Source organism: Balaenoptera physalus, assembly GCF_965194825.1.
Source record: "Balaenoptera physalus genome assembly, chromosome: 3".
NCBI lineage: Eukaryota > Metazoa > Chordata > Mammalia > Artiodactyla > Balaenopteridae > Balaenoptera > Balaenoptera physalus.
Genome location: NC_138890.1, coordinates 118,638,205 through 118,666,184, shown reverse-complemented (window position 1 = coordinate 118,666,184; position 27,980 = coordinate 118,638,205). Strand labels below are relative to the sequence as shown.

Here is a 27,980-nt window from a genome sequence, read left to right as displayed (position 1 = left end):
GGAAACATCAAAGATTCCAGGGCCTTGGTTTTGGGAGCACATTTTATTTGACAGTACTGGAGAATAAACATCTAGTAGCAGCATAATAGAGAAATGCAACACCAATCTATTTAAAACTCATACAATGAGAAATATGTCTTTCAAACAAACAAACAAAAAAAAAAAAAATAAGGAGATTTAGAGACCAGTTGATAAAAATGTTAACAAAAATCAAAACTCATTCCATCATCAACAACAAGTTATAACATACAGGGAGTACATTCACTTTACATTCTCAAAAAAGATTGTCATTTTGTTTTCTCTGCAATATGTCAATATATATATATTTATGTATAATATTCACATTCTGGAAGGCAAGAAAAATCTTCAAATTTAATTCCCCAAGTTTAAAATATTACATATATTTCACTTAAAATAACGAAAACATTAAAAATAGCAGCAACACTGGTCTTTAAATATTATTACAGTAGATTATTCACATAATGTAGATGTATTTGGGTAGCTCTTTCACTATTAATATTATCTAATATAGTTTACAAACTCCAAGGTCCTGGTCTCATTGCCAAATAATAATCTAGATTCAATAAATACTATGCAAAGAATAATTATAAAACACAGATTGCAGAACATTCTCCAGACTAGAGAGAATCATACCAAAATGTTTTAGGGAAGAATCAGGTTTGAAGGAGGTTTGAAGGCATGCAGGGAATCTGCAGGATTTCCAAGGCAAGAAAGAATGATCTGACAAGCTCCCTGGAATGTCAGGAATTGAATCCTGAGAAATATGTCTATGTGGAGAAGGCACTGCCACCTCTTCTTGGTGCCATGTTTCATTTGAATATGGCATTAAAGTGATTAACCACTGGAAAATTTCCCAATAAACAAGGGATAGAATCATTTCTCACCAGGAGGCAAGACACCAGACCAGGAGGTCGATATTTATTTTTCATCATTTTCATTTATTCTGACGACCAAAGGTATAGAAAACAAGATTTCAACAGGGCTTTGTGTATTTAAGCCTGGATAGTAGGAAAAGTATTTCTACCCCTATGCTGATCTAAGCCACTGGACCAATTTGCTAATCCTATTCTTTTAAAAGGAGCCCCAGATGTGGTGACAGGGGTTTATTAGTACCTGGATTCTGTTACAAAATTTGCCCCTGCAATTGTGGCTTCTTTTGGTATTTCGAAGGTTTTTTAGAAAAGGTAAATGGTTAAGTGTCACAATGGGGTTAGACCTATGTTTGCCTCATAGTAAGACTGCTCGCTGATATTTCAATAGTTTGTCCTCATTTTCAAACCACTTTATATACTATTTCAATTGACTCTCACACAGAAGTGTGTGAGGAAGCCAAGGACACATCCAACTGTTCACTTCATAGGCCAAGAAAACTGAGGCTCCTGGAGATCATAGTGATTAGATTGTCACGGTCACACACATGGACAAATTGGTAATTTGAAAGGGGTAGGGGAAAAAAAGGGAAAACAAACAAGTTCAGGAGAAAAAGAAACGGAGACAGAAATGGTGTCACTTGGCAGATCGTATCATAAACTTTAAAACAAGCAGAAGGCATTTCACATGTAGAACACAGACATTTAAAAACATTTAAATACTTCAGTCTTCCCAACAGTCTCATACTGGTCTTGATTACTACATCTTTATGTAGTTATTGAGGCTGACACTGAAACATAAGATCATGGAGGATTTCTTACATGAGTTCCATTATTTCCCAGGAGACATAAAAATAGTATAGCCTGTTCTGAGGACCGCACTCCTGTTCCATTTCACCTCCAGCACAATAGTTACATGAAAATATATGTATATTTTGACTGATTTTGGTAGTTTTCTAAGGTGTAGGTTTCATAAAATATCACTAGTGAATATTCTTGCTATGTCCTTAGGAAAATTAGCTTTTTCTCTCTTGGATTGAAGCTGAGAAGACTGCAATGAACTTAGAGCTTTTATAAGTTTACGTTTGGACTCCACTTGACAGTTGCTGGAGAAGTAAGAACATTTTTTTAATGACTAATAGTTAATTTAGTAAGCTGTCATATTTCACACAACCTTTTCAAGAAAATTTAGTGATTCTTAGCTTGTCAGTTCCACAAAACAAAATTATACTATTCCATTGTGAAAAAACTTACATATAATGATAATCTATGAACAGAAAGACTTAGGTTCAATGTTCTGGAGAGTGACACTTTGAACTGTTAATCAGTTTTTAACTTTAATCAGTAAATGTATTAAGGAAACAGCTGAATTACAAAGGAGGTCATTCATGACACCATTGCGTAACATGATGGAAAAGTCACACAAATCCCTTTGTTCCTCCTCAGGCACCACCTGTCCCAATCTTCCGACTTAACTTCACCACCTCCCTAACATTCATACACTAGAAATGCCTCCCCAACAGAGTCACCCAACCCTGAATTGAATAAGCGAGGTACCATAAGGTAAGTTATGCTTTTGGCAAGCAGGAAATTGGACAATTCTTTTAGTTCTTCTGAGGTAGTAGAGTCTCTCCTTCTAATATTCTAATGGTTAAGAAAAGTCTAGGGAGCTGAATTAAGAGGCAAGTGGAATGTTGGTCACTGTACGTCACCACTGCTCTGAAACTGGTGGTTATTATGGTTATATAATTACCGCACACTCCGCAACTTCTTCAGTGGGACCCTGGCTGTTATGTGGACAACTTATGATATTAAGGTTGCTGTGTGATTGGGTAAGCCACAGCTCCTTGAGGGCACTGTGTAACTCATCACAACTTGGATGCAATTCCTACATGTTTCTAAAAAAGTGCCTGGCATATAGCAGGAACTCAATAGATATCAGATTACTGACTGTTGAAAATCTCCCATTTAGCTCAGTGAGATTACAAGCAAAAACATACATAAAAACACCCAACCAACCACAGACTAACTGTCACTAAAGGCCAGGTCACTTTCCCTTGTGTGTGGAATTGTAGACACCTTTCAGACTATGAGAAGGTTAAACGCAAATGGTACTGGCCATGGTATAGCATGCAATTCCATATTAACCTTATTTCCATCATGACTTTATCATAACGTGGTTGTGGCTGTTTTAGCCATAAATAACTTTTCTGAAGATAAAGTGATCCACTCTCTCTGCTGTTCTTCAAGCTTTTCCGCCAAGCACTTAATCAAGACAGGGTCCACCTTAGAATCAAATTTATTAGCAAACCAATGTCCATCTTTCATAAGCCACCTTAGTTCTGCTGCTCCATAGATACACACACTTCGGAGGTGAGAGCCAGTACAACTGGGATAGAAAAGGCCTTCTAGATAATTCCATTTGACCAGGCGGGTCTTACTCTGTAGGTCAGACACATCCTGGGCTGTCCTAGAAATCCCCCCGGGGATTCCTGGTACCCGAATTAAGGTAGCCCAAAAGTGCTCATCAGGCGAGTATGTATCTTTAGACCAGGCAAAAAAGTCTTTAACGAGGGAGTTGTTGAGAACATATTTAACAAATGCTCGACTTAAAACAAAATAAGCACTGCCAACAAATATCTCGATGTTATGAGGGGGGGCTTCCTTGGAGATGTTTGTCCTCACTGGTAGTTTCACATATTCATAAGGCACCTGTCTGAGTTCATGGTGATAAGTGAATCTTTCCATCTTAGTGTTAGGGGGTTTCACTGTCTCTAACATATTTGATCCATTGAGTTTCTTCAACTCTGACACTAATTCAAAGTTTGATTTCAAAGGAAAATCCTGCCCACACAGGTTGATAACATATTTCCACTGAACTGAAGACTTGAGAAGGTCTGACAAGCAATTTAAATCAGCCTGGAGTCTGGAAATGTGTGCATATTGTACAATCTCTAATTTGGAAGCAATGAAAATATTGGAGAAGCACTTAGCTAAATTGTTCATGGCAACTTTGAAGGTATCAGATGATTTACGGTCATAATGGATGCAGTAAATATTGTGCTGGTTGTATATAGCATGGATTAGCCTTTCAACCATAATTGCATCTTTGTGAACAACCAAAGAATAGGCTATTGGGAAGCTTTTCTCCTCCCTTGAAACAAGCTTTTCATGGTAGCTTCGTAGGGCCTGATAAATGTCACAATCACTGGTCATTGCCACAACATCATCATCATCCAAGTCAATGATGGTTCTTCTTCTTATTTCCAGACTCTTGCCAATTTCCAAAGGCTCCTGTTCATAGACACCTGAACAGTTAATCTCATACGCGATTTCATTCTTAACATGGGTATATCTGTTCTTTACAAAAGGCGAGGTATTTAGGGAGTACTCAACCAAGTAAATGCCTCTTTCAGGGAAGAGGAGGCGTTTCACATTTAGAAGCTTCAACAAGGAGAACAGCCATAGGGTTAGAAACAGGATGAAAACTTTCTGCTTTAGGTGGTGTTTAAAACAACATTTGAATGTCTTCATTCTGTAAGAGAACAAAGGAATAATTCAGTTGAAATATGAAGAGAAAATTAGTTCAGTTCAACCAACATCCACTGGGTGCCTACCACACACCAGGTAGAATGCTGGGCCCAAAGATGATTAAAACAAGATTCTTGTCCTTAAAAGAATCCAGAAACAAGGAAATGGAAATATGTACAATGGTTGTATTTTGTCGTAGTCTGTGTTAACTATACCTAATTTTGAGGGATGTTGGTTACCAAATAGAATGAAAAATAATGTTAACTCCTAAAATATAGGTACTAAGTATCTTAATTGTCTGTATTTGTGCTTAGCATATTTGCGGAGGGATTGCTCTGGTTTGGGCAGAGGCCTAGAGAATTGGATGCTGTCAAGAGGTCATTAGAAATGCAAATGACCCACCTGAGGCTAAAGGGAATATCCATCTTGATTCTACCTTCAGATCCTGATTAGATCTAGATCTGATGTCAAATGGGGAAAGCCCAGTGAATCACTGCTATAAACTGAATGTTTGCATCCCCCCCCACCTCCATATTTTAAGTCGAAACCTAATTGCCAATGTGATTGTATTAGGAGGTGGGGCTTTTGGGGAAGTTTTTAGGTCATGAGGGTGGAGTCCGCATAAATAGGATTGGTGCCCTTATAAAAGAGACCCCAGGGAGCTCCCTTGCCCCTTCCACCATGTGAGGACACAGTGGGAAGCTTGTTGTCTATGAACCAGGAAGCAAGCTTTCATCAGGCACGTAATCTGCTGGAGCCTTGATCTTGGATTTCCCAGCCACTAGAACTGTGAGAAATACATTTCTGTTGTTGATAAGCCTCCCAGTCTGTGGTATTTTATCATAGCTGCCTGCGCGGACTAAGACACCCACCTTCAGAAATAAGAGCAGTGGGCAGACCCCCAAAGGAGCTATAGTAAATATTAGACACTACAATTTTATATAGATTATACAAATTTGGTAAACTTGCACATTTCACTTATTTATTTTGTTAGGCCCCATTTCCTCACAGGGATTAGAAATTTAGCCCTTAAAATGAGAAGAACCTGACTCATTGAGAGAAGGCAGGGGCCAGGGGCCAGTTTGGCAGAATCTGTCAGTTTTACGAACCCATCCAGAAGAGCTCATGTGTGTGCAAAGAAGGTGTGTAATGAGAAGCTTCCCTGAAGTTAAGGCTAAAGACTGAAAAGCACTAAAATGCCCTACTGGGCATTGATTAATTACACCCACACTGTGGGAAAAAGCCTGAGAAGAATCTGCACATATCCCTGTGGAACAGTCCCCACTGTAGACTGTGAAACAGAAATAAGGAACAGTGTAGAGTGAGCTCACATATGTGTCCAAAAAAGACTATATACACCCAGAAGCCTAGACACAAAGAGCACACGTTGCCAAACTTTTTCTTTCTCTGTCACAACTACTCACCTCTGCCCAGTGTAGTGGGAAAGCAGCCGTAGACTGTGTGTAAATGACTGGGTGTGGCTGGGCTCCAATAAACCTTTATTTACAAAAACAGGCGGCTGGCTGGATCTGGCCCACAGGCCAATACTTCCAGAAGGACTAAGGATCTGGGGCCTGGGGAGTAGGGGGATTTACTTATCACTGAAGAGCCTTTCGGACTATTAGAATGTTGAAAATGATTATATTACTTTATCAGATAAAAATGGGCTACCCAACAGAAGGGCATTACGTGTGCTTATTTGGGGAGCAGCTGGAAATGGGGAAATCCAGGGGGTATTACCCAGAGGCTCGAGGACAGGAGGGCTGACCAAGCTCCTAGGCCTGCTTCCAGGAGGTTCAATTACTGAGAACTGGGGAGGTCTGAGGAGCCCACATACAATTTCCTTACACATCGCAATAAATCTTAAACGAGGACATAATCATTGTACCCAATTTCCTTAGAAGAGTTAGCAAGACATTTGAACCTGATTTACTTTTGTAGTTTTCTTTTATACAGATTGATTGAAAAAGCTCTCCTAGGAATGCCATACTCTCATTCACCCTCACTTGAATTACCCTCCTTTAAAGAACGATACCTTATTTATCAACGCCGAACTGTTCTGTAGAATCTGGTCCTCCCCACCACACCTCAGTCTCTCCTCTGTGGGTTTCTCCGGGGTCCTATGCTTAGCTTACTGCTCTTCTCACAAACACTCTTCCTTGCTTTCGGGAGTTCCATGTATACCTTCCATGTATATACATTGCCAACACCTTTATCTTCAGCACCTACGTCTTGCCCAAGCTTCTGACGTGAACATCCAATTACTTGATAGACATCTCCACTAGATAGCCCACGGGCACTCAACATCAATGAGTCCATAACTGAACAGGGCACCTTCACCTCTCCTGTGTTTTCTGTCTCAGTTTATCCACTCAGTGACCCAAGCTTGAAACTCGAGAGCCACCCGACTCTTCCATTTCCTGTACACCCACAGAATCATCTCACAAATATGCCTCAAATTCATCCCTTCTTCTCCTTCTCCATTACCAGGTCCAGACAACATCTTTGCTGACCAGCATCACACTTACATAAAAGGGCAAAGGCTTCAGTGCCTGAGGATAACCTGATGACTTCTCCCCAGACTGGGAAAAGGTCAAAAGCCCCTTTCAGGATTTGATAAAAGCTCATTCTCACCAAAAGGCTTGCACCTCCACCCCTTGTTCCTTCTAACTTGGGGAAAGGAATGCTTTCAGTCAAAGGCAATTCTGGCGTGGTGAGTAGGTGAAGGGGCTTTACTTGGACTTAGGACAGGGCAGAATAGGCAGGGCTGCTTGTTTCCCCTGATGTTAAAGGCTGTCCCGGAGGCAGACGAGCTCTCCCGCTTAAAGATGTCTGGCGTGGGAAGAAAGTCAGAAAGCAAGGCCTCTGGGCTGTCCCGGTTCCCTCCTCTTCTTCCTTTAGAATTAATTCTTGTCCCTGGCTGGCGAAGCTCAGACACGGGGCCCAGAGCTAGCTCCCCCAGGACTCCTCACAGCGTGCGTGCCACCTCTCCTTCCCGGGTGCCCTGCGACCCTCCCTCTCTGGGCAGGCAGCCATGGCCTCCTGGCTCAACTCAGACTGTGGAGACACCGGCTGGAGTCGGGAAGTGTGTGCGCCAAGCCTTCTCAGGAAGGGCAGGGAAGCGCGGGTGCAGGAGGTCAGAGGTCACAGTTCTCAACCTTAGCTTTTCTCAGGACACAGCCTCTGCATGATACCCACCGCCCCTCCCAGCACAGACGATGCTGACATACATACAATGTTGTAGAATGAATGCCGGCATGCTTTCATGTAATGCTCTTTGTTAATTTAATAATATCATTATTATTAATGCAGAGTCACTCAATAAAGAGTTGTTGGAACTTCCCTGGTGGTCCAGTGGTTAAGACTTCGCCTTCCAATGCAGGGGGTGCGGGTTCAATCCCTAGGATCCCTGGTCGGGGAGCTAAGATCCCACATGCCTCACGGCCAAAAAGCCAAAACATAAAATAGAAGCAATATTGTAACAAATTCAATAAAGACTTTAAAGAAGGTCCACATCGAAAAAAATCTTAAAAAAAAAAAAAGAGTTGTTACTTGGGGTACTGTTCTACCAGGGGCCAGGGGTGGAGGGATGGGAATGATTTCCAGAGGCGTGACCCAGGTCTGACTGGAGCTGGCTGGGCTAAGGCTGGCAATTACGCCGCCACGTCTTTCCTAGGAAACCAGGGCAGCAATGTCACTTTCTACAAACACCCCACCCACTCTTTCCTCCTTAAAAGCTCACGGGCAGAGAGCAGGCAGGTGTTTTGCTGCCACGAGGTAGTCTTACATTGCGAATAATTCCCCACCCCTGGCAGAAGGGGTATTTCCCTCCCACCCACCCAAGCAGATGAGGAAGCTGACCTGCTTAGGGAGTTATCACCACGTGGGCGCGAGTGCCTAGTGATGACGCAGAATCGAGAATGGCAGCAAGGGTTGATCGCTACATCAAATGAGGTCTATTTGGATAGTTCAATAAAACCCCAACAGGGATGTGGAATGAAGCATTTTCCCCAAACCATCTTCTTTTCCTCTACCCTCCCAGGCATTGTTTACAGTCTTAAAGGAAACAGCAGGCGCACCAAGGTACACCCCAGCTAAGTGGCTATAATTGCGTTCAGGGCTGAATGGCCACAGCCATTAGCAGCTTTTCAACGAACTCTCCTTCGTCAGTAATTCGTCAGCAATTTAAAACCCAGGGCTGTCACTGAAGTACGTGACTCCTAACCCAGGGCAAGAGGGTGAATGGTAAATCACCAATGAACTGGAGGAAGGGTTGTGCATGTGGTTTAGCTTAGGCACCAAGAAGGCGGGGCCCCCCCGCCCGCACGCCCGTCCTGCTCCCTCCCGGCACACCTGCACATCTTCCCAGGAGCTCACACGGGCGTGTATGTGTGTGTGTGTGGGGGGGGGGGGGCACCGGGAGGAGAAGAGAAAGTAGTGCAAGGGCTTCAGGATGCCCCAGACCCGGACATGGATCCCTGGAGAAGCAGTGGCTTTAAGATCGATCAAACTAAGCCTGGTTTTCTTGTCTCAAATTGGGGATTAGAAGTGCCCCCGCTGGGGCTGTGAGGGCTCTGGAGCCTGGGTGAAAGGAGTTGCCCGCAGAGGTCCTCAGGGCACATTACAGGTCTTTTCTTTCCCGGCACCCAGCTTGCCTGACTCCAAATCTTGGGGTTTTTCCAGTGTATTACACAGGACGTGCTGGTGTTTGTTTTGTTTTGTTTGTTTTTAAGAAAAGAATCCACTAAACAATTTTAGGCAATGTGAAGGACATGACCTTCACTTTTCTGACCAAAGGAGGAGGCGGAAAGGGCAGAAGGAAGGATGAAGCGGCTGGGAACTAGTAAGATCTTGCTCTGGGCTGAGCTGGAGAAGCGGCAGCCACATGTGGTCCTGGCGGCACGGCCGGGCTTCAGCTTGCGGGAGGCCCCCGCGCTGGACCCTGGACGAGCCCCTCAACCTCTCCACATCTCTGTGTCCCCATCAGTAAAAAGACGTTAATAATAGTAACTACCTGAAAGGGCTTTTGGCGTTAAGTGAGGTAATGCATGCAAAGTGCTTTGGCACAGTCCAGATCTTGACTGCCTGGTAAATGCAGGTGTGACTTCAATATTTTAGAACCAGGGCTTGAATGCGTCCACGTAATGCTCGTTATTAATTTAGTAATATCATAATTCTTAATGTAGAATCACTCAATAAAGAGTTGTTACTCGGGGCATTGTTCTAGGTACTCCGTATGTAATAACTCAGTTCCCTCCACAGACCAATGAGGTAGGTACTACCTCTCTCCCTCTTTTACAAGACAGGAAACTGAGGGACGTGGAGATAAAGAAATTGCCCAAGGTTATACAGAACTAGAAAGTGCTTTAGTTGGAACTTGAACCCAGAGAGTCTTTCTCCAGGGGTGAACCCTCTAGGCAATGCTGTCTCTTGGAATATAAATTAAAAAATACTCCTTATTTTCCACAACAGTTTTAGTCCTTGATTAAAATTTCTCATTACTGTGTCTTATCTAGCTGTCCTAAAGTTGGAACAGAAGTGAACATCAAACCACGTTTGAAGTCCTCAGAACTTCCACCCAGTTTAAGGGCTTATTTAGACGGAGAGTCAGCCTGGAGGAATGCTGGCTGATGAACACGTTCTGTTCCTGCAGTCGGAGGCTGGCGCCAATCCACATGCCAGTGAAGAGATCAGTCAATCTCCCAGCCAGTGGAATCCACTAAAGGAAAAGAAAGCGAGCTCTCCCTAAGAAATTCTGCCATCAGTTACACTTGTATCCTGTCACTGACTATTCACTGATTCACTTGTTCTTGTTCTGACCAGTGACACAGATTGGGCTCTCTGAGAATTACTAATTGTTTTAGAAACTACCTGGGTGCAATCTCTCTCTACGTGGTGAATATTTCCTCTATGGGCCACCTGTAAATTCTTAAAGTTTGTATCATTATATGTCAGTGTAAAAAATAGGCTTTGAAGAGTTTATTGATTTGGAAATGTCAGAATTTTGTTTCTTTCTAAAGTCTTACAAAGAGGAATCACTTAAGAACACTAATATAAAGATGAGGGCTTCCCTGGTGGTGCAGTGGCTGAGAATCCGCCTGCCAATGCAGGGGACACGGGTTCGAGCCCTGGTCTGGGAAGATCCCACATGCCGCGGAGCAACTAGGCCCGTGAGCCACAATTACTGAGCCTGCGTGTCTGGAGCCTGTGCTCCGCAACAGGAGAGGCCGCGATAGTGAGAGGCCCGCGCACCGCGATGAAGAGTGGCCCCCGCTCGCCGCAACTAGAGAAAGCCCTCGCACAGAAACGAGGACCCAACACAGCCAAAAAATAAAAAATAAATAAATTAATAAAGATGAGCTCACTCAAAAAAAAAAAAAAATCCTGATCTAGTTGAATAAGCCAAGGTCCTCCTACTGCACCTCTCTGATTTCAATAAAGCCATTGATTCTCCCCTCGGTGACATGTTCATCACCAAACCCAAGGAAAGTTTTGGAGGAAGACCATTAGTGGGAGGATGACTCAGCTGCGATGCACTTCCTCAAGGCCCCCATAGCACCTGAAGTCGGCAAAGGAGCAGAAAGGCAAGTTTCTTGCTCTGATGACCTTACATCTTCATCGTTCTAGAGGGAAGATTGCAAAAGGCAAATAATTATCAGACTGTGTGCAGCTAAACAGTAAGAATGGTGTCACTGGGTCAGTAATACCATACAATATAAATTGAGGACAAACGTCCTCAAATAATAAGAGGTTATAGTCTCAAAAAGGAAAAAAAAAAGGTTTTCCATTCTCTGTTTGTAAAAGTAAACTTTCTTCTTTATTTTCTTCAATCAGGAAGTCAAAATAGTCTAAAAAAGAAAACAAAGCTCACCAGTAATCTGCCACCTGGCCATAGCATTCTGTGGCAGTATGTCCATCCAGACTGTTTTAAATAAACATGCCTGTTTTGCCTTCCTTTTTTTTTTTTTTGGTAAAAACAAAAATTTTTTTAAATTAAAAAAAGTTTTTTTAGGTTTCTTTAAATTAATTTTTATTGGAATATAGCTGATTTACAATATTGTGTTAGTTTCAGGTGTATGGCAAAGTGAATCAGTTATACATATACATATATCCACTCTTTTTTAGATTCTATTCCCATAGAGTATTGAGTATTGAGTAGAGTTCCCTGTGCTATACAGTAGGTTCTTATTAGTTATCTATTTTATACAGTAGTGTGTATATGTCAATCCCAGTCTCCCAATGTATCTCCCCCACCCCCGGCTCGCTTTTTAACAAGAAGGCTCACTCCTTAGGCACCGTCTTAGCTGTTTCTTTCATTTCACAATATACTGTGAATGAGTCCTCTTCTAAACTGGGTCTGTGAACTGTTAGAAAGTAAACGATTTCTGAGGTCAACATAATTTTCTATAGGAAAAAACCAACTGAAATAATAGAATTGACTTTTCTGGGCCTTCCCCACCAAAGCTGAATTAATTATCCCATAATACCTGAAGAAGCTTAGAAGGAAAATGCTAAAGCTGACAAGAATTTCAATGGTGATTGAGTCCAAGTTCCTCCTTCTCTAAATGAGGAAGCAGAGACCTACCCATCATTAGACCCTGTTTCACTCTTGGGATGCCAGGAACACGTTCCCCCATTACATACATGTTTGTATATCCAGCTGCTCCCCCTTAAGGGAGTGGACAGAGGGGGACCTCTACTCCCCCTACCCAGGCCCCTCAGGTGGTACTCAGTCCAGCTTGGCTCCACTGCCCCCTCAGCTGAGGCTGTTCTGGCCAAAGTCAACAAAAATCTGCATGCTGCCAGAGTCGGAGGACACAGACCTGTCGCTCTCTAATGGTCTATGCTGAGCGCCAGTACCATTTACATTATCTTATGAATTCCATTCAATAAACCTGTGAGGGAGGTACTATCATTGTCTCCATTTTTCAGATTAGGAAACTGAGTCACAGAGGACAAGTAGCTAGTATGTGGAGGAGCCAGGATTTTCAACTGTGGCCCGATTTCAGAGCCTATGCTATTAACCATAATGCGAGGTTGCCATTCCAATCTCTTGGCAGTAGAAAAACCCTGTTGGTTCTGCATCCAAAATGTAGGGGATGTAGGAGAATCCACCCATCCCTTTCCACTCTAACCCAAGCCAGCATCAACTCTTGCCTGTATATGAAGTAACCGCCTCACTAGCCTCCCTTGCTTCCCTCTAACCCAGGGGTCCCCAAGCCCCGGTCCACGGGCCGCACAGCAGGAGGTGGGCGGCGGGACAGCGAGTGAAGCTTCATCTGCCGCTCCCCATCACTCGCATTGCTGCCTGAGCCTTCCCCCACCCCGCCACCCTGGTCCACGGAAAAATTGTCTTCCACGAAGCCAGTCCCTGGTGTCAAAAAGGTTGGGGACCGCTGCTCTAACCCACTCTCTGTACCGTAGCCCAAACGATCTTTTAAACCCATCAATCATATCACTCCCCCGTCCCTACCCCACTCCTTACACTTCAACCACCTTCACTTGGGTTTCACTGCACTTACAATAAAATCAGAAATCCTTCCCACGGACAGAGGCCCTGCCTGTTCCTGCCCCTGCCTTCCTCTCTAACTTCATCTTTTTTTTTTTTTGACATCCTTGCGTGGAGGTTCTGCACAATGTTTACTGGCTAGTTTCTCAGGGGGTTGACAGTAACACTAACACTTCACATATGGCAGAGAAAAAAAAATGTGCCTTTTTTCTTTAAAAACAAAAAAATTAAAATACCCAGCATCATAAATAAAGTAGGTTATCGTATTCTCTTATTTTGGATCCCCCCGACTTTCTGCTTCAAATGCAACAACAGTCCTAGTAGTGCTGGAGCCCGGGGGCTTGAGGTGAGAGGGTGAGGGTCTGCTTCCACAGTTTGTGCTGAATTCTCTCCAACTTCATCTTATTCTGCTTTTTTCTTGCTCATTAAGCTCTAAGCAATACCAGCCTTTCTACAAGTTCCTGGAACACCACAGTCTCTTTCCTGCTTCAGGACCTTTGCACTTGCTCTTCCCATGTTGAGATCATTTTTCCCTGAATCCCGGCCTGACTGGCCCTTCCATATCCCTCAAGTCATAGGAGAAATATCCTTTCCTCTGATCGTCTCTGATCACCCTTCTTGAATCTCTTTCCTCACTGTCACACTCTTTGTTTTCTTCTCAGCACTCATCACAGCAGCAGTTACTCTGTTTACTTGTTTATTTCGATCTCTGGGATAGGCCTCACTTACGCTCTACCCCCTGCCCCATGTACATACCTACCTGGCACAGGATGGTTGCTCAGAAGAACAAAATCAGAAGACCCAAGTTCTATGCGGGCTCCACCACCAAAAATGCCTCAAGTGTCCCTGGCAAGTCATTTAATGTTGGGTAAGTCTTTATTTCCCAAATGTTGAAGGGGATAATGGTTTTGCTATCCCACAATGCTGTTATGAAAGTCTTATGATACAATGCATGTGAAATAGCTATGGAAGGAAAACTGTGGTATGCAGAAGTCAGGTACTAGGACCTTTACAAGATGAATGATTTCTTGGGAAACCAACATATTGACTTTTCCCTGGTTTTCTAAATAGTACGTTCATTATATTTCTAAAATAGGACATTCATTATTCTCTTCATTCTGACATTCTAATTATTATTTGTTTTTCACTTCCTGACAACATTCTTTTTTGTTAATGTCTGAAGTATATTGTTCCCGAAGATGTACATACACCTATCTTCGATTTTGAAAGGTAGGAAGATGGTTACTCTAGTTAAACTTTAGAATTTTTTCCCCAGTCTGCTCAATATTTTTTGAAAGATCAAGAGCCAAAGATCTTTAAAGCCAATTCCTTTAAAAGACATCCAAGAAGAGTAAATGGAACTAGTTCTGTGCAGTTACAAGCAGCTCAACTGTTTCTGTAACTTTATGCATTGCAGAAGCTGTAAACTTTTCCCCTGAGTTCATTATCTTTAGGGGCAATTCTCTAGAAAGTACAAAACTGCAATGACTTGTTCTAGCATCCCTGTCAGGCAAAGCCATCCCCAGGGACCACATAAGAAAGTGGTCCTGAGGAATCTGCAGCAATGCGAGTACACAAAACATACCCTCAAACAGGGCCTCCAACGGCTCAGTTTCTCAGATCATATGTCCAGTTAAAACTGTCTCACTCAGGGAAACAAGATGCCCCTCTTCCAAAGGGGCTCAGGTTGAGGTCCCTGTGGACCATGTCACAACTGACAGCTTCCTCTACAGGCAGCAGGCTTCTGTTTACAAGTACAAAGACTATGGTCACCGCTTTCCTTAAACGAAGGTCTACCTAACCTGCAAGATTTCAGAACAGAGGTCTGAATAAAAATCCTGGACGGGAATATCAGTCTATCAACCACCTCTTTAGATTATAATTCTTCCAAATAGTAACTTGGCTGGAGCCTCTCCGGTTTGGGGGAGATTTATAGGGTCATTTAAGGTCACGTGGAAAATGAGCAACCCACATTAGGATGTATTTACCCCATGGCGGTCCCTCAAGGTCATCGCAAATCTGGGCTTGCAGCAGTAGAGAAAAAAATGTGCCAAATTCAGCCAGCTTTTTATAGTCACACCAATTAGGAGACAGCCAACGATTCTGCGCTTTGTTGCATCTGGTCCACAGGGCAAACCTCAAAAGCTCATTGTGTATCATGCTGGGCAAACTATATGGCTAAGAAGTCTTTAGTAGGAAATCGAAAGGACCAGAAATGATCCTACTGAATGAAAAGTTTTTCATTTTGTAACAATTTATGACCCTCATTATGTTGCAAAACATTGTTTTTCCATAAAAACAAAAACAAAAACAAAACGGTGGTGGGGGTGAGGTTGGTTTAAAAATACCTATGCCATCAAATTTCAGCTCTGATGGCAACAGCTTAAATCAAATGTTTCCTTCTTTGTAGATATAAAATGTTACAAAACAGGTGCTCGTTGATGTATTCAATCTTTATCTCCCAAGCTTTATAAACAGAGGTTACATTCCTTTCTCCAGTTCTCTTCTCTGCCTTCCACACTTAGCTAGCCCAATACAGACCCAATATACAGTTTATGTTTTATGTTCTAACTTAAAAATGTGGCTTTATTTTGGCTTCTTTTTCTATAAAGAGGAAAAACTGCATTGAAAAACATTTAACTCCTTTAAAAAAACAAACAATCACATGTTTAGTGCACTAGAAAGAAAAAAGAACTTTCTCTGCCCAAGGTCTACATGCTATGATTTCCACCCCATCTCACCCCACCCCAGAAATTTCTGGAAGCACTCCTTTGGTATTATATGGCTAACTCTCTATTTTACACCGCTGAAATTAATTCCTCAAAGGTTATGCAGAAACTGAAGAGACACAGTAACTGATTTCTACACCTGCATTTAAAGTAGAATTTCCAATGCTGTAACTACATCAGAGGGAGCACAGGGACCCACAGAGGTGAATCAAGGGTACAAACAGCAAAAATGGCTTAAAGCCAGGCCACACTCTCCATGAATGGATTAGATACACTCAGTTTTAAATCATCAGAAAGGCTCCTTTGTTTACCTTCTGTGTTCTGCCACTGCGGTGGGGAGCTGAGCCGGAGATTTCAATATGCTTCTGCCCTTCCACTAAAAAATTCTAGACTGGCATCCCTGTCATGATGTTACCATTGAGTCAAGATCTGTATTGCTTGGTTTAAAATGGAGATATTGTCCCAAGAGCTTGTGTGCACAGAGACACAATAAAGTTAAGACCCAGGAACTTAAGTTAAAGGTTCTGCCAAAATAGGAATTTCAAAAGCAGAGGTTTCATGTAAAACCAGCTGGCACCTCCTACAAGGAGACATTCTAGTAATGGTTTTTATTATTATTTGTATTTTTATTGAGGCATTGTTGATTTCCAACATAAATTTCAGGTGTACAACATAGTGATTCACAATTTTTAAAGGTTATATACTCCATTTATAGTTATTATAAAATATTGGCTATATTCTCTGTGTTGTACTATATATCCATGTTAACTTATTTATTTTATACATAGTAGTTTGTACCTCTTAATCCTCTACCCATATCTTGCTTCTCCCCCTTCCCTCTCTCCACTGGTAACCCATAGTCTGTTCTTTATATCTGTGAATCTGTTTCTTTTTTGTTATGTTCTCTATTAATGGTTTTTTCTTTTTTTTTAATTTTTTATTTATTATTTATTTATTATTTTTATTTTTGGCTGTGTTGGGTCTTCGTTTCTGTGTGAGGGCTTTCTCCAGTTGCAGCGAGTGGGGGCCACTCTTCATCGCGGTGCACGGGCCTCTCACTATCGCGGCCTCTTGTTGCGGAGCACAGGCTCCAGACGCTCAGGCTCAGTAGTTGTGGCTCACGGGCCCAGTTGCTCCGCGGCATGTGGGATCTTCCCAGACCAGGGCTAGAACCCGTGTCCCCTGCATTGGCAGGCAGATTCTCAACCACTGCGCCACCAGGGAAGCCCCGGTTTTTTCTTTTTTTAAAATAAATTTATTTATTTATTTTATTTTTGGTTGTGTTGGGTCTTCATTGCTGCTCACGGGCTTTCTCTAGTTGCAGCGAGCGGGGGCTACTCTTCGTTGCAGTGTGCGGGCTTTGGAGCACAGGCTCTAGGTGTGCAGGCTTCAGTAGTTGCAGCACACAGGCTCAGAAGTTGTGGCTCGCGGGCTCTGGAGTGCAGGCTCAGTAGTTGTGGCACACGGGCTTAGATGCTCCATGGCATGTGGGATCTTCCCGGCCCAGGGCGCGAACCTGTGTCCCCTGCATTGGCAGGCGTATTCTCAACCACTGTGCCACCAGGGAAGTCCCGCTAGTAACGGTTTTAATTAAGATAACAGGTCTCAACATGTAGGTTTTATTTTCGGCTAATATAATAAAAAATTTAAAAGATTATTTAGTTAAAAACTAAACATCTCAGCAAATTTATATGCCAACTGTATAGAATACAAAAGTGAAAGACTCTTCAGATCACCAAATGTATTATAATGTTACAATCATTGAAACAGTGTGGCTAGAATAGACCACAGTGGGATGACCACAGAATAGAGTCCAGTGGGATGAAATTCAGAAACAGATCCAGTAGGCAAGGATTGTATGTATGGCTCTAGTAGAGATGGCAAATGCCTCCCAACATCCACCCTCCCTATCTTCTTTACTAAGAGAATCTCTATATTGCTGCTGGCAGTAACATACCCCTCTAAAAGACTTTCTCCCCAGCCTCCATCGTAGAGGAGCAGTCAACGAAATACAATGTGGGGTATCTGGGAAAGTTCTTCAAAAGAACCTGATTCATGGTGGAAAGTATGCCATTTTCATCCATTTATCTGCCTGGAACTCCAACATGATGGCTCGCATTGTAGCAGCCACCTTGGGACCATAAAGAACAGACCAGGAGAATATTAGCAACCTCAGCCCCAAAATCCTCAAACCACTGAACCATCAGCAGCAAATGCCCACTCTGCATTCTTATTACATGAGAAGAAGAAGCCTTTATATGTGTAAGCAATTTTGCAAACATGCACTTTGAAAGATGACAATATGAAGATGGCAATGCTTCTCTCTCTCTCTCTCACACCCACACACCCACACACACACACACACACACACAGACGCAAAATAAAGCTTAAACCAGGTTAAAGTGTCTACTTGAACAATAGTGTAATCCTGTATATAGTCAAGTGCAAATGTGTCTCACATGACGCTGAAATTCTCCTCTGTCTGGATTTAGAGGCAGATGGTGGCTTTAGATAAACCTCTGAAGAAAAGCAAACTCCAAGAGTTACCAATTTAACTCTGATATTGGCATGAACAGAGCAGCCTGTTCACCAGGCCTCAGGTAAGCACCACTCAGCTTACGGCACATCTCCTCTTGGTTTTGGCCAGGAGCCCCATATAATCTCCAAAGGTCACCTTGCAGGTTGGCTGCCTTCTTGAGAACTTGTTTGGTTACAAACTTGTTGTACATCAAAAGAAAGATATCACTACCACGTAGGGTGAACTCTGTGGAGTAGTTCCTCCCTCCTCTCCTTCCTGCCACACCCTCAGCTCCCTCCACCTCACCCTCCTGCTTTACCTTTGTATACAGCATAATGGTTTGGAATTTAAAGCCAAGATTTCTGAATTAAGTTCTGACTACACTAACAAGCTGTTACTAATCTAGTTAGCCCTCTGCCTCATCTGTGAAAGAGGGCCAGGGGCACTCACTCACATGGATGCGGTGACGACTAACTCAGCTCATGCTCTGGGTATATTTTGGCAGGAAGAGCCAACGGGCACTTGGGGTGCATTGATGGTAAGGGGTCAAGAGCATTTAAACAGGCAACAGCCAGGGAGGAGCACCGGATAACATAGACCAGGGGCTACTCTGCAAACACGGACTGCGCTTTGTCCGCCACATGCCAGCCCCACTCCTGCACCCAGAGACCACCTCCAGAGGCAGCAGCAGGGGGTCTCCATCGGGCAGGATGGTGCAGAGGCCACATGAAAACCTTCCACATTCTCATGGTCAAGAGAGAATCAGGGGCTTCCCTGGTGGCGCAGTGGTTGAGAATCTGCCTGCTAATGCAGGGGACACGGGTTTGAGCCCTGATCTGGGAAGATCCCACATGCCGCGGAGCAACTGGGCCTGTGAGCCACAACTACTGAGCCTGCGCGTCTGGAGCCTGTGCTCCGCAACAAGAGAGGCCACGATAGTGAGAGGCCCGCGCACCGCGATGAAGAGTGGCCCCTGCTTGACGCAACTAGAGAAAGCCCTAGCACAGAAACAAAGACCCAACATAGCAATCAATCAATCAATCAATCAATCAATCAATCTTTAAAAAAAAAAAAGAAATAGAGAGAAATGTTCCCTAGATCAACAGCAAAAAAAAAAAAAAAAAAGAGGGAATCAGACAGGTGTTCACTGTAATATTCTTACAACTTTTCCATAGGTTTGAAATTTTTCCAAAATAAAGCTGTTGTCTTTTAAAGAGAGAATCATAGGGGCAACAGGGAGCGGGCAGGACTAAAAGCCTTTGAAAGCCCCTGCCTTATATGAGGATTCAGGCGACACACTGTTAGTAGCATGGTTTTAAACATCTTTTGAAGTCTAGTGTCATCGCTGTCTTCTCTCTATAATCTATACTTTCGAAGTGTTACCCTGTTCACTTCTTTGTTATAAAAATAACTTTTCTTTTGTTGTTCCATATTTAGGAATTAGTTGATGATCATAAAAATATTCCATTATTTTATGGTGGTAAAATACACATAATATAAAATTTACCATTTTAACCATTTAAACAAAATCAGTAGTGTTAAAAAGTCTCTGTTCCTTAGCCTATCCTAGAAAAGCCGTTCTGTAAATGTTAGAGAGATCGTGGGTGGGTGAGTGGTTGGATAGATGGAAAGATGGGTGGTTGGATGGATGGAGAGGTAGATGGACATGGATGGATCCATGGTTAAAATTTTAACTATTTTTAGGTGCACAGTTCAGTGGAGTTAAGTGCATTCATACTGTTGTGCAACCATTACCACCATCCATCCGCGGAACTTGTTCATCCTCCCCAAGTGAAACTCTGTGTCCATTAAACACTAAACACTCCCCTCTCCACGGCCCCTGGCAACCACCATTCTATTTTATCTTCCTATGAACTCGACTCCTCTAGGAACCTCACATTAGAGGAATCATGCGATATTTGTCATTTCATGGCTGGTTTACTTCACTTAACATCATGTCTTTAAGTTTCATCCATGTTACAGCATATGTCAAAATTTCCTTTCTTTTAAGGTGGCGTAATACTCCATTGTATGTATCATCATATTTTGTTTTTCCATTTGTCTGTGGATGGATACTTACATTGCTTCTATATCTTGGCTACTGTGAGTGCTGCTGCTATGGACATGGGTGGACAAATGTTCATGTCCCTGCTTTCACTTCTTTTGTGTACAGATCTTATATATGCCTTTACTTTTATATATCCTATTTATGTCCCCCTTCAGTTGGCCGCCCATCCAGGAAACATTAGCTGTGTGTCTACCACATGCCAGGCAGACACTATGTTAGATTCTGGAGAGATACACCTAGAAACTGTTGCCTGGGGGAATGAATACAGAGGGAAAGAAACGGTGATGTCTTAGGAGACTTGACAACACAATCTGAGAAATCCCAGTTATTCTGTTACATTTGAATTTCATCATCTAGAGATAATTTCCCCAAAACGGTAAGTCACTAGCTAGCGTTTGGAAAAGTTTCTATTCTTCAGGGATTCTCTTGCCGTCGTGTTCCTTTCATGTTCCTCCTTCCTTAGCATCTCTCCTCTGGTTCCACATCCGTTCCTCCAGCTCCACAATCTCCATTTCCCCCTAGTAGTATTTTCCCACGATCTAGCCTTCGCAACTTAATTTGTGCCTACCTTGTGTGTCACTCCGCTTCTCTCTCCCAACCCATCTGATACAACATCTTTCTGTCTCCGCCTGCCTGAGAGTAGGGCAGGGTGGTGGCTATAAAGGCTGAAGTAAGGGAGAACCTGGAAAAGATGATGGCTGGCAGAGACAGCCCCCCTTGTTGCCCCCAGGTGGAATGTGGGCGGATGGGGAAAGGCCACCACAGTGCAAATAGTCCAGCATGCCACAGTGATGCAGAGAAGAAGGAAGAGAAAAGGAACCTTGGCAAGCACAGGAGCTATGCTAGGCCTTGTTCTTCCTGATCCTGGGCACATGCTCGCCCTCTGCTGCCGTCTGGTAGATGACCAGGAGAAATACCAAGGTCTGCAGAGCCTTTGGAAACAAGTCCAACCTATCCAAGAGCAGAGAGGCTGACTGTCTGAGTCTGAGCATAGCCAGGAAGCCCTCCTTCAAAGGGACAACCTCGTCTATTCTCCCCTGAACTAGATTAAAAAAACAGAGGGGGTGGGGGAGAAGGAAAAGCAATCAAAGACCCAGAAGTACAGGGTATTCATGGAGATTTACTAGAAATTACAAATTTAATAAATTACAAAAATAAGTGCCCTTATCACCCGGCACTTCTTTTTTTTTTTTTTTTTTTGCTTGCCATGGGAAGGGAGAATGTCACATCAAAAGCGGTTTGGTAGCATCCTGGAGGAGAAAAGTAGGCTTGGATTTTATTGGGATTTTTTGCAGTTTGGTTTAACCCTGGTCTTTCAAAGCAGGGTGAGGGAGGAGGGAGAGGGCTTGGGTAGGATTGGATAAGGATCATGAATGATGGAAAAGTGCAGGATTCCAGGCACTTTTTCATACCCTAGCAACCATGGCTCAAAAGCATTCTTGCTATAGAGTTGTTTTGCTTTTTGACTTTTTAAACTTTTTTTGGTGTGATTATATTATCTAAGTGTACTCCTTTAAGAATCATGTATGAGCACAATTTTACGTTAAAAAAAACATTAAATAACCCGAATCTCTTGGCGAAATATGGACTTGAGCACAAAATTCTTGAGTTCTAGAGCCTGGGTGGGGAAGGCTGTGAAGCAGAGAAGAATGACAAGGCACAGCTTTTGCTTCCTATTATTTGGAAATTTCTGAATTCACCTTAATCTGACCATAAATAAGTTGAAACTTACCTTTGTGTCATCTACGAAAAAAACCCCAAGCTGATGGTATAAACATAACAGAGAGAAGCAATCGTCACAGTCCAACTGCTCCTGCCGACATGCTACAGAGATTGTTCCGTGAGGGGCACTGAGGATGGAGTTACAGGACACGGCGCCACACGGGGAAACCATGCGAGGGGCACATCAGAACAGCAGTAATTTAAATGCAAACAACGATGGGACTGATGACAATTATTCTTCTGATTTTAGCCCCACAAGGTCTGCAAAAGATGCCAAGTTTTAAAGCCTCATTAACTGTGACAAAGGCCTCTAACAAAGAAGCTCATATTGTTATTAATTCCTCAGGCCAGGACATCAGCAGACAAATTGGCAGAAGACTCAAAGGTTTACGTGAAAAAGGACAGAAATGGGACTCAAATAGATCTGGACAGACTTGGATCTAGTAAGACGAAATGTAACAGAGATAAATACAAAGGCTAACACTTAGGTCCAAGAAATTAACTGTGTCATACCAGATGGAGAAATGTGATTTAACAGGAGCATCTGGAGAGAACAGTTCAGTGTTTTGGCTGACTGTGCTCGGGAGGAGTCCCGGTTCGTTTGGTACGAGACTGCCAAAAGATTTTTAAAAGGCAGAAAAACCAAACCAGAAACCAAACCAGTGTGGTCCTGGACAGCGTGAGAACCACAGAGCTGCAGAACATGAGAGCCTAAAGGGATCTTAGAGAGCATCTTCCATCAGTGTAGACTGCGGGACAGAGGACCGGATGGGTCTGTGTCTGGGTACAACCCTCTACTAGGATAGTGTCTCATAGAAGGTAAGCAGCACAGTGAGAAGCTAGTGACCACAGGAGGGAAATGGAAGTTTAAGACAAAAGAAGTGAAAACTCAACAGGAATGAAAGCTGGCTCCAAATATTAAATGGTGGGCGGCTGGGCCCCATCCCCAGAGGTTCTGTTTCAGCAGGTCTGATGGCCGCAGAATTTGCATTTCTAACAAGTTCCCAGGTGACGCTGATGCAGCTGGTCCAGGGACCACACTTTGAGGATCACTGTTCTAAGTAACAAAATCATTGTTTTTTGTTTTGTAATATATATATATTTCTAAGATTTTACTAAGATACAATGGCTTATTTCCCAGTAAGTCCAAATTGGGGAGAATTTATTGGTTTTAAAACACCACACATTTGTATTTAAGATTATGCTCCTTTTAAAATTTCATATTGTTTAGCAGAAGTTCCACCTTTACTTTCTGACCCTTAGTGTTTCTTATTAGTTCAGCTTCATAAAGCAGACTTCTGCTTCTGCTTCCGTTCCTGGCATTTTATATAATAGGTAGTTTCCCTCTGGTCTCCTTCCACTTTTCCTGTATTTTTCTATTGTGTTCAGCAAATCAAGCTTCATTACATATTAAGATGTGACCTGCTTTTATCAAATGGTATCTGGTTTCCCACATCTTCTAAAATAGTAAATATCGACCCAATCCTTTCCCCCCAAAGCCCACCTGAGCACACTGTGCCCAGGGGCCCATTAGATTTTGAAGCAGCTGCATTCAATTCCTGATTAATTGAATTTGATCTTATATACTTGAAGCTTCAGCCTTTAGATCCCACTAGGAAAATTACCAGCATATGGAAATGCATATAAAATGACATGCAAAGCAATGCAAATTAATATAAAACATACATCTCTAAATTGCTTGGGAAAAGTCTGTAAGCCTTGACATTGATATTATCTGTTTTGCTTCTTGCACTCTGACAAGCAGTGACTGGATCCTTTTACTACAGTTAATTTCATGCAGCATCCAGCACCTGACACTTGTTGACATGCTAAGTGGAAGGCGACCCTGTCTGTGAGTCAGGCAAATGGGATCCTGGCCTTAACTTTGCCACTATTTGGCTCTAAGGCCTTGGACAGGTTTTCAAAATTCTGAGTCTCAGATTCTACATCTGGAAATGATGGAAATGACATCATCATAATAAAACCACCAGCACTAAGGCTTACTGAGCACTCATTATGTGCCAGGTAAAATGCACACAGGCACACACTGTACATAGATGATGCACACACACGTTGTGCATACACGATGCACACATGCCTACCTTGTGCATACATCGTGCACACAGGCAATCCTCACAACTGCCCACAAGAAGGTACCACAGAACGTGTACCCCTTAGATGTGGTGCCATTTCAGGGACCAGGAAACCAAGGCAGAAAGGTCAGGAAACTTGCACAAGGTCATAAGCTTGGGAGTGGCAGGGCCAGAGCCAGGGGCCCTCGGCAGTCACACTCCAGGGGCCACTCTTAGCTACACTGCAGCTCTGTTTCATGATTTCCATCTATGTTTCTCCTAATCATTAAATTTGCATGATCTACAAAGTAAAACTTCAAATTTCACCGTCATATGGGCTTCAAAATATTGTTTCAGTAGATGGTGATGGTTTATGTTACATGAGTTTGATATCAGAATGGCAGCGCAATCAGACTTGTTTTTTACCTACTACTCCAAGAGTGGGAGGGGGGGTCCAGAGATATCCTCCATGTTCCACCTCTCCTCCCAACTTGCTCCATCCCATTCACATATAAATATGCATGAGGCTCTCTCATCTTCAAAAAACCGTCCCTCCATCCCACTTCTCACTGGAGGAGTTGCTTCTAGGGAGTTAAGTGCGGTGGCCACTGTTAGTCCTCAGCCCCCCAGCACACACACACTGGCACCATGCAAGGTGCTCACTCCCACTACGGTTTAGGTTGAGACTCAGCACCGCTGCCCTGGTTTTCCTCCCACCTCTCCCCATAAAGATAGGGGCTCTTTTCCAGGTCACCCCCACCAATTTACCCCAGCCTTAAAATAACACCCCAATACAGATGACCCCCAGCTTCTTTGGAGGGTCTGCTTTCTCCAGCCACTTATTAAGTATTTTCACTCAGGAGCCTCAAAAGCCGCTCAGACTCAACAAAAGCAAATGTGTCTTTCCTCCCCAAATCTGCACCTCCTCCACATTCCTTTGTAAATGGCAGCACCCATCTACCCAAGTGCTGAAGTCCAAACTTAGAGGGAGTCCCCCTGCACTCTCATACCTTACAGTAAACTAGTCAAGTCACTCCAGAGTCTATCCTGAATCTACCCACCTGTGTCATCCTCACTGCCACTGCCTCAGATAGACCTCCAGGCCCCTCATACCACCCCCCAAACTAGCCGCGTCTACTTCAGAGGCTCCTCAAGTCCATTCTCCACACAGCACCTGGAGTTTTGTTTTGAATCTAAATCTCATCAGGATACTTTCAGGTGTGAACCTGTCTTGAGAATCAAGCCCACAAAATGGCCCCAAGGCCTGGCATCATCCAGCCCTGGCACCTGCTGACCTCGCCTGGCGCCATTCTCCCCTCAGGTCACATTGCACCTCTCCTTTCCTTGGACTCTCCCTGCTCTGCCCTCCTCTGGTCTTAGGGTGCCCTCTTTCCTGGGGTGATAATACTTGCCCTTTCTTCTCCTCCTCCTCCTCCTGCTTAGTTTATGCAGCTCCTACTCATCCTTCGGGTCCACCTTAAATCTCCCCAAGAAGGCTTCCTGCCTCCCCCCAGACCAGTAAGCTACCTCTGTGCTCCCACTGCACCCTAGTATGGGCCTGGCACACAGTAAGTGCTCACTAAATTTGGACTGACGGATTGACTTTTCAACCTCACATCACACAATCTGTCTTATTGCTTTCTTCCTGCATTCAAACCTAAAAAGGCCCAGGTCACCAAGTCATACTCCCAACAGTGGTGGCTCCTGCTGTCATTCATTCTCAAGGGAGCAGATACTGGGCACTGCCACGTACAGTCTCCACCTGCCCCCGCCCCCATGACCGAGCTCATTCAAAGTCAGGATGATAACTATTTATTGCCTGCCTATCCCGAGGGTACTTAATGTGATGCCATCAAGTGCCAACTTGACTTATTGCCCAACACCGCCATTCACTCCTATACCCCTCTGGGCAGACATTGCAGCATTTAGTAAATTTGCTTCTCAAAGGAACACTTCTCACCAACCCCCCTCCCCCAACGAAACTCTCCTTTCACTCAGTGCCACACAACCTGACTCTATGGCTATTGTTCCTCTGCAAATACAAGTAAGATATAAGATATGATTCAATAGCATCTTAATCGGTCATTTCTCACAGACAATTGATTCTTAGACAGTGCAACAGAGGAACTGCTCTCTGCAACAACCCACTTACTTTTAAAGATTTTACTTCCTCAAGACACCATCAACAAAAGCTATCAAAACGGACAGCTAGGTTCTAGATTGTCTTAGACTGATAGGTGGTTTAATAATAAAGGCATGCTTCTGGAAGATCAGAAGGGGTGACTTCTGTCTACCAAATCACATGGACACTTAATTTAATATCATCCCCAACTCCCTTAATCTTCTGGTTTGCTGCTTTTCAGTTTAAAGGACGAGAAGAGGAAAAGACAAGTGCCTAAGGGCTAAGGCCACCTCTCCCTTACCCAGCGAGGGAAATACACGGTTCCCGGCTACAACAAGGAAAACCTCCCCCAGGCAGGAAAGCTTAGTTCTGCAATTTACAAAACAATACCCACCCACTAGCACTTTTAGCCTAAGTTAAGATGGTAAACTGACTCGAGAGCCCAGACCTCGTGGCTCGGATCCTCGGAGGCTCCCAGCTCGATGGAGGAGGTGCCGCCACCTCACAGGGGGACGATCCGGGCCAGCTCTGCGGCACGAAAACTTGACCTTAAAAAGCGCAGAAGCTCGTCCCAGCGGAAGGCGCGGCCGGGGGGACTGCTCCGCAGCTTCTGACCCCCAAACAATTAAGAGACACCCCACTCCCACCTGGCCCTAAAGGAGAAGCCACGCCAGCAGCCCATTCCCGCGCTACGCGCCCGGCTCCCGCACACCCGCCTCCGCCGCCCACAGGCAGCGTGGCCCGGCCCCGCGGGTGCAGGGCTGCGGAAAAGCAGGCGTCGCGATTCCGGCTCGGCACGTTCCTCGCGGAGCCCGCCCCCCTGTGCCCCTCACCTGGGCGGCTCCAAGTGGCCAGGAGACCGAGACAGCGGGACCCCTGACCCCGGAAAGGGCGCGTCCGGGAGCCGCGTTCTCACCGCTCGGGGAGAGCCCCGGGGAAACCCTGGTGCGGACGCGCCCCGCTGCTCCCGGCCTCCCCGCCGGTCCTGCCCCGGGAGCCCGGGATGCGGGCGCCGTGGCTCCGTCTCCCAGGACACCCTCACGCTGACACGCGCTGGTCGCCCCGCAGCCCGCGGACCTCGGAGAACTTTCCAGCGTCCGGCAGCCGACGGGGCCCCGAAGTCAAGGCGGGCGCGCAGCCAGGCCAAGGCTCGGCCCGCTATCCCGCTGCGGCTGCCCCGGGCAGCCTCCCTCCCTCCCTCCCTCCGTCCCTCCCCCCCTCCCCCACCTCGCGAGGGACGCGGCGCCCAAGTCTTCCCCCGCTGGAAAGTGAAAGTCGCGATGAGGGGGTCCGGGCGTCCCCAGGACGGGCCAGGAGCCCCGCAGCCCGGCCCCGCGCGTTCCTCGCTGGACTGCGTGGCCAAGTGGACTTACGAAAGGGAGCGGGGGGAGCCCCGAGCGCGGGGTCCCCGCGGGTGCAGGAACCGCTGCGGCCGGGCCGCGAGCTGCGCTGCGGACTCCTGGTCCCGCGGCGGCGGCGGCGGCGGCGACTGGCTCCCGCCTCCTCCTCCTCCTGGTCCTCCGCCGCCACCTCGGCGGCGCGCCCTGCTAGAGAGTTGCTCTCCCTCGGCCGGGGACGGGAGAGCGCCGAGCGGCCCCCGTGACGTGGAGGGGAAGGAGGAGCGCCTCCGCCGCGCTCCCGCAGAGGGAGCTCCCGCCCCTGCACTCGGGGGTCCAGGCTTCGCGCTCGAGACAAAGTTCCCAGGCGCGCGCGGCGCGCTCCGCTCTCTGCCGCTGCCCTGAGCGTCAGCCAGGTTCGGTTCCCTCCCCACATTAAACAGCAAGAAAGTCGAGGTCTGGAGAGCTAAGTGACTTGCCCA

General features: G+C 44.8%; 1 protein-coding gene across 2 annotated transcripts; it reads right to left on the bottom strand.

The window, feature by feature from the left end:
• Positions 1–23: 23 nt before the first annotated feature.
• On the bottom strand, positions 24–27,980 carry GCNT4 (glucosaminyl (N-acetyl) transferase 4). Of its 2 annotated transcripts, XM_082457323.1 has the most exons (3): positions 27,535–27,980; positions 3,039–4,425; positions 24–1,996 (listed from the first exon to the last, which is right to left on the bottom strand). In XM_082457323.1, the coding sequence occupies exon 2, from the start codon at positions 4,422–4,424 to the stop codon at positions 3,060–3,062; it is 1,365 nt and encodes a 454-aa protein (XP_082313449.1). In that variant the 5' UTR covers position 4,425; positions 27,535–27,980; the 3' UTR covers positions 24–1,996; positions 3,039–3,059. The 2 variants fall into 2 exon arrangements, with proteins under 2 accessions (XP_082313449.1, XP_082313448.1); XM_082457322.1 differs by having other exon boundaries at positions 24–4,425.

Excerpts from the sequence above, each read along its gene's own strand:
- GCNT4 (XM_082457322.1), bottom strand. The coding sequence starts at position 4,424 with ATGAAGACATTCAAATGTTGTTTTAAACACCACCTAAAGCAGAAAGTT.